A 14,275-nucleotide genomic window follows, 5' to 3' on the forward strand; every position below is an offset into this window, starting at 1 on the left:
ATGCAAATCCTATCTCCTCAGCACTTTGCAAGTGATATCCTAACTTGCTTTAGAGCTCTCTTGGTCTCCTACCCGTCCCCGAGAGGCAGCTTGTTCTGGGGCCAGACATGGCAGTGAAGAATGGTTAGTCCCGCTACCCCTGTGTGGGGAGCTCACGCTGGCACCATGTAACTCTCCTGCAGGACAAAAGCCTCTCCTACTTCAAACAGGTACATTATGTTGTGTACTCCTGATAGTATCGGCTGGTAGTAATATAGAACCGATTTTTTATGGTAGGCATTGTACTATAAGCAATAAGATGTCTTGCTGCAGTGCTCTAATGCTGCGCATGAATAGGATACAGTACTACAATAAACATACAGAAATATGTGACAGAGTTCCTGGGCTTTCAAGGACTAAATAAATTAATCTCCGAGAGTTTTTTTAAAATACTTGAGGCATTTTCTAAACGCAACATTTGGCAGTGATAGCTCCTTGCCTGAGTCAATTCCTCAGTGCTGCTTACTGGACTTTGCTTGATCAATACATACATGAGTCCAACCAACACTCTCTCCTAAGTGACACCTGTGAAAGACTCTTCTAAGTTGTAGTACATGAGTCCTTTAGCTCTCGCTAAGGATCTTCCACAAAGCAGCAGCTCCACAGACCACAGGGGAATGAGAGCAGGCAGTCTTGGAGAAGCTGAACATATACAGAGCCAAGCTAAAGTGTCTCCAGTGTGCTCATTTCATTTACATCTCATTCATTATGGAAACGAGCTGTGAAAGTAGTTTCTAGAGCTACTTAGTGCAGGCTGCACATCGATTTAATACCTATTCTGGTTTTTCAAGTCACTTACCTCCATAGAACTCTTGTTCCAAACCAATTATTTAGCTGCATTGCTCAGAATTTGAATTCACTGGTGTATTAATGCAGCTTGGTCTAAACCACTATATATTTAAGACTGCTGAAGGGGAAGCCTTTAAAATGAAGGAAGACAGTAAAGAACCAGCTTACCTGATTTATAGGACCATCAAGTTTCTACTCATTGTATTTATGCATGAAGTGTCTAAAAAAAGCCAAAGTGCATCAGACACATTTTCTTTTGTTAACGTGCCTGTATCAGTCTATCATTCTAGCTACTCACACGAAAAGAGACTCAAACATGAAAATAAGGAGGCAACTGGGGGTCGGGAAAAAAAGTAATAACACTCACAGAAGACTGCTTGCTATCAGCCAGGCTCTTTATCAGACTTAAGAGATTGCCAATGGGAGCTGCAGCTGCAAAATGTCATGCGTATGCAGCATCTAAACACCATCACTGCTTTTATAATGGGGAACAGAATTTAATCCCCTTCACCTGCCAAATGGGATTCTCATCTGATTGCCTGAAACACAAGCTTTCCCCTTTAAGATGCTCCATGGTGCAGAAGCTCTCACTTAAAAGTCTGGGCCCTGTGCTGTGAGAAAAGTCAATATACACAAGCACACCCCCCCAACACATAGATATTTAGATAGATAGGTACATACAAAAATCTCTATAGAAAGTTGATTTATTCTGCTATTAGCAGATTAATTAAGAGCGTTTGCTTGCATACAGATGGCCACAATCCACTCTGGCTTCTCCTTGAGCAGAGCTCAGGATCCTGCCCAGTGACTGTGATACATTAAAGGGTGTGGGGAGGAGTGATGTCTCTCTGGTTTTCCCATAGATTGCCTATGTTACTTTGGGCAAATCACTTAACCTTGGTGTTCTCCATGTCAATAAGGAATCCGCCTTGCTCAGAGCACTTTGAGATCTATGGATAAAGAGCACTCTAAATACTAGGTATTATTTATAGTATTGCCCTATGGATAATAGCAAGCTACAGCTGTTAGAGACAGCAGGGACCTCTGAGCAAGCAGAAAGGCATAAATCTGAATGTCAGTATCCTTAGCATTGTAGCTGGCGGCTGTTTTGTCCTAGGAGAACATTTCAGTGGTTTGTGCTACCAGATGAACTTGCTGTTAGTTCCTCATGATCCCCAGAGGCAGCTAATGCAAAAATCTGGATTTACCATAGCAGCTCATTGGTAAAGCAATTCTGACAGCCTGCTCCCAGCGTGGCTGGTACCTACTCTTTCCAAAGGAGAAAGATGGGCCATGCACTGATGCTTTTGCAAGGCAGCCTTGCATGCATGCACGCATCCGATCTGCACAGACTGCTAGCTGAGATTTGGCCACTTTCACCCTGATCTCCACATTCCCAAGGGCAAATGTCTGTGGACACGATGTAGTGATGTGTAAAAAGCACCCAAAATAGCTCCGGAATTAGAGGCAAGTCTGTGGGCTAGAACACTGCTGAACCTGCTGGGAGGTCGCAGTGCTTTGCTACGGCACCAAGGCTGCTTCCCTCACCTGAGCGCTCATCCAGAGCTAGTCTGGGCCCTGCACTGTGCTGTCCTCACTGTGGCACTTTGTCCTTGAGCTTGTTGCACCTTGTCCTTGAGCTTGCACAGGACTGAGTAATCCAGGCCTTGATGAGAGGTGCTGAAAGAAAGCAAAGACCATCTGATGTGCAAGTATTGATCTCCAAAGTTTTGGGCATATTTGCCCTGTTTACACCAACTTACTCTTTTAAAATTGTCTTCAAAGACATTTAGCCAAATGTGGATCTTCCCAATAGCACCAATATCAGAAACTCACATATCAGGCTTTCAGGCTAGAAATATGCATGTGGATTTATTTGCAAATAGTTTCAAATCTTGGAAGGGTGACTTGGTGCAAATACATTTGTAGCATAACACGTTGTTGATGTTATATCTTCTCCCCCCAACACTGCACAATGTAAAACTTCGTGACTAGATTGTGCTAAGAGCCTGAATTCACCGTTTCATCAAAGGACAAGTCTCCATATTGCTGCCAGTCTCTTTTAGGGTAAACGCTCTGACAGTGAAAGGAAAGAGGCGTTCAGAGTAGGAAAAAAGATGAAGCCACTAAAATGCAAATTTTATTCACAGTTGGCATGTTTATAAATATATATATTACATTCTTACAATCTACAGTACATTCTAAATATAGAGGGATTCAATCTAAGTGTTTGTGGGAGGGTGGGTGTGTATTAAACTGAGCAACCTAGATTCAATGACAGAAAGAGACTTAATAATAAAAGGAGGAAGAGGACTCACTCTGGAAAATAAAGGAAAACTTGAAATATAAGCTGGATTTTAGTTAGTGCTTTGGCATTTTGCCGCTGGTCATTGGAGACTGCTTTTGGACCTCACAAAAATGTCATGGTTTTAGGGCTGGAGGGCACATTGGATTCAAAGGGTAATGACTGAAATCCTACCATATGTACATCCTTATCAGTAGAAAACAAAAGATAACCATCACCTCCGGGAAAAACAAGTGTTATCTACCGAGTTTAGCTGTTCAGGTTTCAATGTTGAATGTGCAGCACTTCTCTGTGACCTGTGCGTGCCCTCTAAATGTGCTGAACAGGGGTCTAAAGAAGCATGAGCAGAAGGAACTGAACAACCTGACCTCTTCCGGGGAGGGGACGGACAAAGAGGCAGTTGCTGTTGGTGTCTGAGTTCAGTGCAAGTTACACTTACCCAAGAGAGAGTGGCCAGCTTTGGTGAACGACAGCATGTAAAGCAAGTACCAGCGTGGTACCAACAGTGTCTGTGCTTGGCAAGAGCACATTGTGGAGAAGCGAGAGTGCATGGAAGGGAAAGATGAAACCACACGCTCCCAAAGTTGACTGGTGCTAGTAAGTGCCCTCAGGATACCAGATGGGGAGCACTCCAGGGAAATGGCTGGGAATACAAATTTGACACAGGATAATCAAATAAAGTGGGCTTTTAAAAATAGCTTGTTCTCTCAAACTTTCCAAAACAGACCTTCCTTTATATGAGTGATATTCTCAGTATAGATAATATCTTCTCCTATTTTACAAATTAAGAAATACTGAAAATCGGCTGGCAAAGTTTATTACCTTGGCATCTACTTAAAAAGAGTTTCAGATTTAACCGTATATGTGTATCCATTCTCAGTGCTTGGGAGGCAAACGTGCTGGTTTGTAAACAGCCCAGTTACTCCTTTTTCCCCTCTAGGTTCTTTGGAAACTCATGACTTTTCAGCTCTGGGAGTGGCTTTGCTCACAATGTTGGTTTTTGTCAGCTTTAAGTTAATGTTTTTGGATGGATATTCTCTGCATGTGGCTTCAACGACATGCTCTCTTCATGGATCTATTTATTCTGAGACCAATTTTTTGCTTTTAACCAAAGCTTGCAATATTGAACAGTAGAGCTGTGCGAACGTTGTTATATCCAAACTGCACTGGAGTTTGTTATATTTATTGATTTCCTGGGAAAGCTCAGAGAATGTAATCGTATTATTTTGCTAAGTTTTTTTTTCATGTTACCATGCATCAAAAAAACCGCACACATCTCTCACTTCCATCTCTGAGCACAGAGAAGACTTGAATTTTAAGAGCTGTCCAGGATCTCTGCTTTCCCAGCTGCTTTTGGGTGGCTTCTTGGGGCTCCATTGAGTTATTATCCACCAGATGATTCTTGTTATCAATACAACATTTTGCCCCACTACCCAAAATTAAAGGCAGAAGGTGAGTGAAAAACAAACGAACGAACAAACCAAACAAAAAAGTCTTTTGTGTCGTGTTACACATTTTCATGTAATCTCTCCATATAGTTTTTAAGTTCTTTGCACTCTCCCAGGTCCATATCCTGGCAGACCCATTTAATGTCATCCTCACTACTCATCAAGATTGAGTTGACAGTTGGACACCCATCATCAGAGGAGATGGTGGTAAAGGTGGTGAATTTAACCCGTTTCCTCTTAGAGGTAGGAGAAGTAGTTGGTTCACTTTTCTGTTCTTTCCCTTCAGTGAATGTGGACTCGGTAGACCTGAAAGACTGTCCATTAATATTTTTGGCGGCATTTGTGTTGAGGAGATATTTGCTCTCTTCATAGTCCACTCCTCTGTCAATGGCTGTGATATGTTCGTCTTGTTGGGATGAGAAATTTATGTGATTCTCCAGAAGTTCTGTCCTGTTGCTTAGCCCAACCCAGTCATGAGAGTGGCTCAAGCCTTCTTGCTCTTCAAAGGGAACTTGTTTGTTTCTGTACTTCAAAGCAAAAGTGACACAATTGATAAGGAAGACCAGAATTGCCAGGCAAAAGACTCCCAGAAGAGCATACATTCCTATCTCCAGATCGCTGAGTCCCCTGGGGGTCTGGACTAGGTCATTCTCTTCCAAGTCTCCGTTGTTTCTTGGCAGATCCACCTGTGCAGGAAAGCTCGTGAAGTCTATTGGAATGTTCTGCAGATGACTGTCATCATCCAGGAGGCTTTCTCTGTCTTCTTTTTTACTTAAAATAGACCTTTGAGTGGTAGTCCCCTTGCCTTGCTCATGGCCCATTGAGGAGCTGTAATACTGGCCATCTAGCCCAGCTCTTTCCTGCAGAGGGGTTTTCTGATGCCGGTCACTGGCACGATTTTCTAGGTGGACACCAGCACCCCTGTGTTTACTGTCACTGATGTTGGCATCACTCTGCCCAAACTTCACTTTAATGCTACCGCTTCCAACAGCTAGGATGCTCTTTCTTTTGGATTTCTGGCATGATTCACTGATCACCATCTCTACCTTCACCAGTGTCCCCTGGCCTTCTGTCTCAGCAGCAATCACAGGCCACTTGAATTTGGGGTCATGGTGAATGGAGACCACCTTCTCATCCAGAGATGTAGCTGACAAGGAGAAGTCTTTGGAGTCATAAATATCCAGGGGCATGACAGATCCATCACTGAACTGGATCCAGCAGCTGATGGCTGCTTCCTATAATATATAAAACAAATATATGCACATTAAGAACAAACATCGAGGGAAATTGGTTCTGTCCTGGTCTATTCCCTCCTCCTCACAAGATCCATAAACCATTTATAACCAGGAAAGAAATAAAAAGGGAGAGCAATAAAATTAATATCTTGCCAAGATGTGAAGAGAAATACTAGTTTAAAACACTCATTGATAATAAGATTTGTTTCCCCAAAGGTGCTTAAAGGAGCTGTATCCCCTGGGCTCTGCAGAATCTACTTCAGCACCATAATAAATTGCATGTCAGAAAGCATTACCAGTGACTGAGATCATTTACCGTTGTATATTTAAATGAAAAAAATATTACATTATTTCTAAACTGCTTAAAATACAAAGTCTCCTCTTGTTACAGACAACACATGTTAAAAAATACCTAATATAGCAAGTAGGTCCATACATGGCTCCATAGCTTCAATCCTTGATTTTTGTCTCTCAAATTAAACTAGCGTTTTACACAAGCAGAGGAAACTGATCAGTTGCTTCTTTAGGAAATGGCCAGGATAATTTTCATGCTTGTTAGCAATTAAAAGCAAGACAATAATGAAGTTTAATCTCGTATCACAGCAATGCAGATTGCGTACTTCAGAGTGCACGGAGGCTTACTGCCTGTAAATGGGTCAGACCTGAGTACTAATTCTGTACTTGCACATGTGTAATGGTGCAGCATTCCTGGGAACCTTGACTTCTGGTTTCTAACTTGAAACTTTTTAAAGTATTCTTAGATTTCAGAAAACATGTGCTCACCCATTTCTGGAAACCAGGTCCTCTAAGGACTCTCAAATGGCTATTGAAAAGTGTCGTGCTACCTGGAAAAAATCTCGGCATTCACACATCAATCATTTACAGACAAAATTCAGATTGCTCTCCTGGAATCTAATTCTGATTATTCTAATTCTCCTGGAATTAATAATAATTCTGATTATTCTAATTCTCCTGGAATCTAATTCTGCTCTCCTTCTGATGGCCTGACTCGGTCTGTTTTGGCTGGGATATTTGCACCTTATTAGACACTGGAGAATCCACACCAGACAGACTCCTGGCTTGATGAGTGGATTTTTTGGTGTCTAAAACGAGGTGAGCTCTTGTGTAGTAAGAGTTGGGATCATCCTGCTCTGAGAGAGAGCCTGACAGACAGACAAACACCTAACGAACAGATTAATAACCATACTTGCAGGAAGCGTGATTATAAAGGTCTTGTTTTTTAAATAAGCAGTTTTTTCAAACAGACAGTATTTACATTCTAACTCAACCTATATACAGAAAATAAATATATATCATTACCTTTTAAATTGTTTCTAGCACATAGTCATTCACCTGTTCAGATCACAGAGAATAAACCTCCGGTCTTTTGGGACTGTATTGTGCATAATCTACTGGCCTGATTCTGAAATCCTTACAGCCATAAAGCTCCCCATGCTTCAATGGGAGATTTGCTTCTGTCTCTATTTCAGGACAGAGCCCTAAGACTTTGCTGACACTGTCATAAATCCTAGCTTTGTGTTTATTAATCTTTGGATGTTTCTTGAAGGCCGCATAGAATTTATGTCATCAGCTCTCATCCTCCCACTGTGTTGCTTAAACCTGCATAATCATTTAATAATTTTGCACTGCTTTGCTTATAGGGATTGTGCTCTGAAAATCATGTACTAAGCAATGGAAGGAATCAGATGCCTTTCAAAGCGGAGTAAGTCCTTGAAGGGTGGAAGGTGCACATCTTCCTCTCTGGTTTAATACCGATCCAATGTTGTTCTGACTGTACCCCTGCATCCAGAGAGGGACTTTTCTAGACTCCATTTCTGGGAAGTGAAATGTCAGTGCTGGGCAGCATACTCGGACTAAATGCCATTAGCCCCAGCTTTTGGGCTGATTTCAGGGTAGTTTGTTTAACTCCTCATGTCAGCAATGGATTAGCTCACTGGCCTTACTTCTAGCTCCCTGGCATTGATTTCTGAACTCCTGGAAGACTATGGGAGCCTGATTTTTATCACCCTATAAAGACAGCAGTGCTGCATTGTTTCTCATCCTGCATCCCAAGGATAAGACCCTATGATGAATTAAAGCATCTCAACAGTTGGCCAGATTTCAAACGTGCGTGTCATGATCATTTACCTTTAAAGCTCAGAACATGTTTAAGCGTTCAGAGCTCAGGGCATCCTTGATGTAAGTCCCAGACTGATGGATTTGGGTTGAAAAAAAAGTTTAAATTTCAAATGTAGACAGAAGCACAAGGACAAATATCAAGCAGGGACTGATGTGGACATGGTAAAGTCCAGAAGCCCTTAGTAACTGTTGGTTCCCTAATACAGGGACTAAGAGGGGAAAAAAAAATTGGTTTATGAAATCATCAATCAGGAAATGAGTCAATGATGCTGATTCATATTCTAGTAATGAATCACAATGAAAGGGATGTTCCCCAACTTCTTAAAATGCCCACAGAAAGTAATTAAAGGAAGAAGCATAACGTAAAGCACTTTCTCATTTAAAGATGGACGTAAAGGGTTGATTTGGGTACCTGTGGTGGGAGGCTGAACTTGGCAACCTAGTTAGCTGTATGTCCTGTAATCTGGGAGGTGCTGGACGGGGCAGAAAGGGGGGTGGGGTGGCTGGGTGGGGGTGTGGGGGTGTGTGTGGGTGTGCATGCGTGTGTGTGTGTAAAGGGACTTCTGTTGCTTAATTACAACGCATCATTGAGCTGTATGTCTTATTTATGGGATGCAGCCATGACAGGTGGGGTATGCTTGTTTGTTGACTGGGATTGTTTAGACATAGTGCCATTTTTGTAAGATCTTTGTTTTTCTGTTAGGGTGCGTAGTGCCCTTCAAAAAAAAGTGCCCATAAGGAAAATGTTTCATTAGCATATATTAATAAAAATCTGGTTGATTCCATCAGCTTGTAATGGTAGATATAGTGAATCAGAGGGGTGTCCTTCCACAACACAGTACAGGCAGGCAATAGTACCTGCTTTGGAGACTGGAGCAGCTCTTGTGCTACTGCTGTAGCAAAGATGGCCTTGTTGCTTCCTGGACTGAGCTGCAGAGAAAGCGACAATCCAGTCACCAGCTGCACTCCCAGGTCAGTTATTGTCACCTTCTCGTCCAGAACTGTCACTGTCTTCTCGGCCAAGATAGCATCTGAAAGGGGGGACAATATCTGAAAAGAAAAATCGAAGTTAGCAACAGCCATTTTGCATAGCACCAAGCAAAACAGCTACACAGAACTACTGTAATACAGATAAGTGATATTTATGGTAATGGGCAGAATTACTCTTAGCAGACAGACGCTATTAAAATATGATTAAAAAATGGCTAGTCGCGTTTTATAACTCTTCTGCAATAATAGGGTGCTTATAATGTCTTTTACCAATGTAATTGTAATCAGCTATGCCATTCACCTCTGTTTCAGATGGATTAACTATTTGTAAATGTAATCTTTATGTGAAATGCAATTATTTTACTAATGATCATGTTTTTAGGTAGCATATATATAATGCAATCTGTAGATTTATATAAAATCCATTGAATAAATAGCATTTATTTCTATCCTATGGAAAGAAAGTGTCCTGTGTAGCTAATGTATTGCTACAACAATCACTCATGGTACTGTATACAAAATTGACAGAGAAAACTTGTTTTCGTTAAAAAAATGTGCATGGAGGTCAGTACACTGATACGTGACATCCAAAGATGCTCATCAGCAAGCAAGTTGAATTTAATGACCCATATAGGGTACAGAGCATTTTTGAAGCAGTTTATAAGAGGTATTCTTTAAATATGACTTGCTCTCAGCTTTTTTCCCTTGGATTTTTTTTTCCACAGTTTTATGTGCATTTGTTGGAGCATTGTGAGTCCCAGAGCTTTGGAAAGTCATTCAGAAAATCTTTACAGATTCTGCAGAAAGTCAAAAATCTCAAATCCCATTTCTCCAGCCCTAACAACCTCTGTTATCGACAGGTATGGTTGCTGTTTTCTAGTTTGACAGTTTGGGATGATGAGCATGTTTGGAGAGCTAGATTTTTTTTCCCGTTCCAGTGCTTTTTAACATGTTTTCTACTTTGTAGTACCACTGGATTAACCTCTCTCTCTCTCTCTCTCTCTTTTTTCTTTTCTTTTCTTCTGGGACGCCATTTTCTAGGCCACTAGCTCTCTGCAGCACAGGAAAAACTATATGGGAAAAGCTGCCGATGACACGATGCATAGGTTTAGGTGAGTTAATTCAGAGTGGGGACACTAAGGTACAGCCACATATACAGTGGCATTTATAGGTCATGTTCTTGGCCATGTTGGCTGGAACCAATGAAGTTAAATCTGGACCCCTGGAGAACATAGTGTAGTTGTCACTAATCAGTCTTCTAACATCATTTTAGGAGTGCCAATTACTATTATTGCTTTGTGCGTATTCTGAAATATACCCCAACGTTTATATTTTGTAACACATTCCTTGAGCTTGCAAGGCATGCAGGCATTTGATCCCATGGGACTTATATTGCAGCCTCAGTTCCTCAACCAGCACTAGTCAATTTTTCCTTTACCCTTTGCTCTGTCAGTGTAGGCTTTGAGAAGACTGAGCTGTTTCACCAGCTGCATGCCTTCTGATAGCCCATGTACTGGCTCCAGGTTCAAAAAAAGCCTTAGACAAAAATAATCAGAAACAGCCTCCCAGTATACAGGTTGGACTAAATTTACTAAAACTGCAATCTACATTACTTCAGGGCACAAGATAAGAAGAGAAAACCATCCCTCCTGCGTCTTCCAGTCCTTACTGCAGTTCTGCTCCATTCAAAAATTCACAGCTCCATTTCCTGTTGCTAATGCAAGAAGCTGCTGTACCCCTCATCAGTACCTCAGTTCCCAAGGCAGTGGGTTAATGGAAGAAAAGGAATAAGTAATTAATTTTCCCTACCTGAATTGTTGTCATTCCAAGCTCCTGCCCAATCAAAACCTGTCCGTCCTGTAGCTTAGCGATTCTTGGCTCCTCCACCTGCATGAAGTCACTCACCAGGTCGGTAATGTCAATCTGCCAGTCAGAACCCAGTAAATAGCTCAGCTGGCCGCCGGGGTCTGAGGCTTCAGCTACAAACTGCGTGAGGACTCGCACCATCGCATGTTGGTATTGAAGGGCGCAGCCTCTTCCCTTACGTTCATCCTCTTCTTCATCATCGCTGTCCCTGGCTGGTCTGGTAGGACACCAAGAATAAAAAATTCATTTAAACTGGTGCTGGGAGAGCTTGCAACAGGATAGCTATTGCTGACGTAAGTCTGCAGCCTAGTTGCTGGAACAAGGGGCCTTTACCCCCTTCTGTTGCTCTGCTGAAGCTGCTTCCTTCAGTGCATTTCTGAAATCAGTCAGGTTCCCCCACTTTTATCCTGTTTCCCTCATTCATAAATGAGACCTCCAGACTGCCTACATCTTCAAAACAGTTGCTAGAATCACCAGCTGGCCTGCTAGCTTCACTACCACATCGTCCTCTCCAAATATCTCATTATTTTCCATGTTAAGTCCTTATTTTCTGGACCTTCACACTTTTCTCTTTCTGTATCTTCCCATAAACATCTTTGTGTTGCCATGGAAATCTCCCCTGTCTGCACCTACATACGCATCCCTTTCTGTGTGGCATTCAGGTTGAAATCACGTCAAAATCCCCATCTCTTCAGTGTGATACTAACAGAAACATGGTGATAAATGATGTCTTCATAGGTAGGTGGGAATAGCAAGTACCTACTTTATCAATTTGTTCTTCTGGTTCTTAATAACACTGACAACAGATATAAACAGTCCGGATCTGCCTACATCCATCCTCTGTCCTGTCATTCACATGCCACTGACTTGTGGGCACAGATGGTACCTTTAAAGCCCTAGCGTATTAGTGTCCTGACTTTGGGACACCGATCAGTGCCACGGGACCCTACCCTATGTACTAATCGTGACCATTAACAATGAATAAATTATCTGGCAGGACCCGTGAAAGGGGCTGGAGACTGACCAGCCTTGCCAGAGCTGGGCCTTGTTGGTGCCCTCCTGCTGCCCCCATGACTGGTCCTGCCTAACTGGACCAACTGGCTCTTTCCATCTCTGTCACTGGCGCTATAAAAGGAAATTGATTTCCAATGTAGGATCATTCAACCTGCAGTTTCCATTTCCCTCATAAGTCCAGTGCAGGAGCCTGTTGAATGTCTGGCGACCTTCAAATTTACACCGGAATTACATTAAGGCCAAACGAGCATGTTCAGATCCACCGGCCCTGACAGGTCTTTGGCAAGTGCACAGCCCAGAATGAAAATCCTCTAATGAAACCTACCTCTTATTAGAGATGATGGGGACTCTCCACCCCTTGATCTGATTTAGTTCTGTGTCAGAGACCTCTATTTGCAGCGGGAGACGAGGAACCCAGACTGTCATTTCTAAAGGGGCACTCAGATGCTGGTAAGTAAAATTAACTATGACATTCACTTTGCCTTTCATTTCCTTCCCATTGACAAAGACATAGTCACATCTGTCAGAAACCTGAAAAAAAGAATAAAAAAAAATTAATGAGTCTCTTCACAAATTATAAAGTACACCACATGCTGGGAAAGTGAGTGGGAGGAAGAGAAAGGGTATAGGTTTAAACTAGCTCCAAGTTCAGAGGACAACCAGGAATAACAAGAAAGGTGCCTAGTGTGCCCTTAATAGCCTGTGTAATTTGGCATCATTTTAACAGGCAGGCTTTTTCTGCTATAAACATTTCCAGTGTAATCTAAGATAAAAGAACAGCTTCTTTCTGTCCTTAATTCCCACTCCAACACTAGGATAGTCCTAGTATAATGACACCGAAAGAGGATTCTTCTCCTCTCCCCAAAGCTCAGTCAGACGCTACTATCCTCCTCCTCCTCCTCTTTGCGTGCAGCCTGAGGAACAGCACATACCTGCGGGGAGGAACAGGTAACTGCCTGTATACAGAACTGAGCAGGGGACAAATTTCTCTAGTCAAGCCCAAACTGGGACAAAAGGTTCTTTAGGAGTCTCGTTACAGGTGCCAGGGCATGGGGTGGTCACATCAACCAAAAACTAATCACAGGGGAGAGCTCACTGATGCCCAGTGGTGTTCATTGGGGCCAAACAGCTTCATCTCTGCTGCAAGCCTGACAAAGGTCTTACACAATGTTCTGCTCAAGCTAGTCCTGATGTCACTTTATTTATTACCTGCAGCTCTGGACATCAATATTGCTGAGAGTTACTAAATCTCACTCAAGCGATTTAGCAGCTATTGCAAGGATCTAGGTGAGCTGACAGGACCTGTTCATTACAGCTAGTTAAAATATACGAGTAAACGTACACGTCAGATAATTTATTAACTACCACTTTACCGTGCTGATGATCTGAAGGAATGATCTATTAAAACCCTGAACTCTTTTCACAATCCATTACCAGCTAGACCTTCTATTCCATTTTGTAGACATATTTCATATTTTTGACTCCAGAATGCATACTCTTATCCTCATCTGAATTTAATGCCATTTTCTACTTTTCTGTTTAAATGCTAAATGAATTTAAATCGTATTTAAATATCACCAGCTTTTGTAGGATAATTTGCATTCCTAATATTATTATCTTCAAACAACAACCACCCCCCTTACAGACAGATCCATAGCAAATCCATTTCCACCCTTGCTTGTTTGAGCCTAGGTAACGTATCAAAAAAGGTTATCGTGACTCTTGCAATGCCTGTCTTGCAAGCAATGTCCATTTTAAGGTCAAAATCTTATAGTTACCATTGGTTTCAGCAGGAAAATAAGGTGTTTATTTACAGGCAGATTTATGTTTTTCGGGATATTCTCGTGTTAGCGTGTTTTACACTAGCTCTTAACGGCTCACGTCAAGATCCAATCTCAGCATGCTGCACAGCAAGAAAACCTAGTTGCTGTCAAAAAAGCCTCAAAACATGGGAGTGATCAACGCAAGGGAAGGACCTCACAGCAGGCAGCTAGGCACAGACGAGTCCTGGCTCCGGCTGGGGCCTATGTCACTAGTGTAATCCTCACTTCATAATGCTGATCCAAGCTGGCCTGAGCTGAGGAAGATGAGACTCTGCAAAACTCCGGGAGAAGCTTCATGTGAGCCTGCAGAAATGGCTACAGGGAAGGCTGGAGGCATACGCACATTCCCCTTCCGGGAGCAGTGTGTGTGGGCAGCAGCAAGAGAGAAGACGTTATTCTTGCATCCTTGCAGAAGGCTCACTAATGCAAGTGTAATATTTTCAGGGCAAGAACTACATCGTAGTTACAACCTGCGACATCTGATAGCCAGTCCGACAGGCGGGAAGCCAGAAGACCTTTGGGCAGTGCCTGGTACATGTGCTCCTTCTCCCACCCCATGGGGTACCTTGCTTTCCTAAGTGGAATTTGTCTGTTCCTTGCTGGCACTGCACTTACCCCTGTTGCCTT

The 14,275-nt window shown here is 42.4% G+C and overlaps 1 protein-coding gene across 3 annotated transcripts in view; it reads right to left on the reverse strand.

Moving 5' to 3' along the window:
- Window positions 1-2,717: 2,717 nt before the first annotated feature.
- Window positions 2,718-14,275, reverse strand: part of TMEM132D (transmembrane protein 132D) — a 279,666-nt gene continuing 268,108 nt past the window's right edge. For all 3 annotated transcript variants that reach the window (XM_087754869.1, XM_009473096.2, XM_087754868.1), the window contains exons 6-9: window positions 12,151-12,356; window positions 10,755-11,028; window positions 8,814-9,005; window positions 2,718-5,816 (exon numbers count right to left, since the gene is read on the reverse strand). In XM_087754869.1, coding sequence (XP_087610995.1) covers window positions 4,641-5,816; window positions 8,814-9,005; window positions 10,755-11,028; window positions 12,151-12,356 — 1,848 coding nt within the window. In that variant the 3' untranslated portion in view covers window positions 2,718-4,640. The remainder of the gene's footprint in view (window positions 5,817-8,813; window positions 9,006-10,754; window positions 11,029-12,150; window positions 12,357-14,275) is intronic.

The sequence above is a fragment of the Nipponia nippon genome, unplaced genomic scaffold (genome assembly GCF_047370975.1).
Source record: "Nipponia nippon isolate SJK-2023a ecotype South Korea unplaced genomic scaffold, ASM4737097v1 scaffold_18, whole genome shotgun sequence".
NCBI classification, from domain to species: Eukaryota; Metazoa; Chordata; class Aves; order Pelecaniformes; family Threskiornithidae; genus Nipponia; species Nipponia nippon.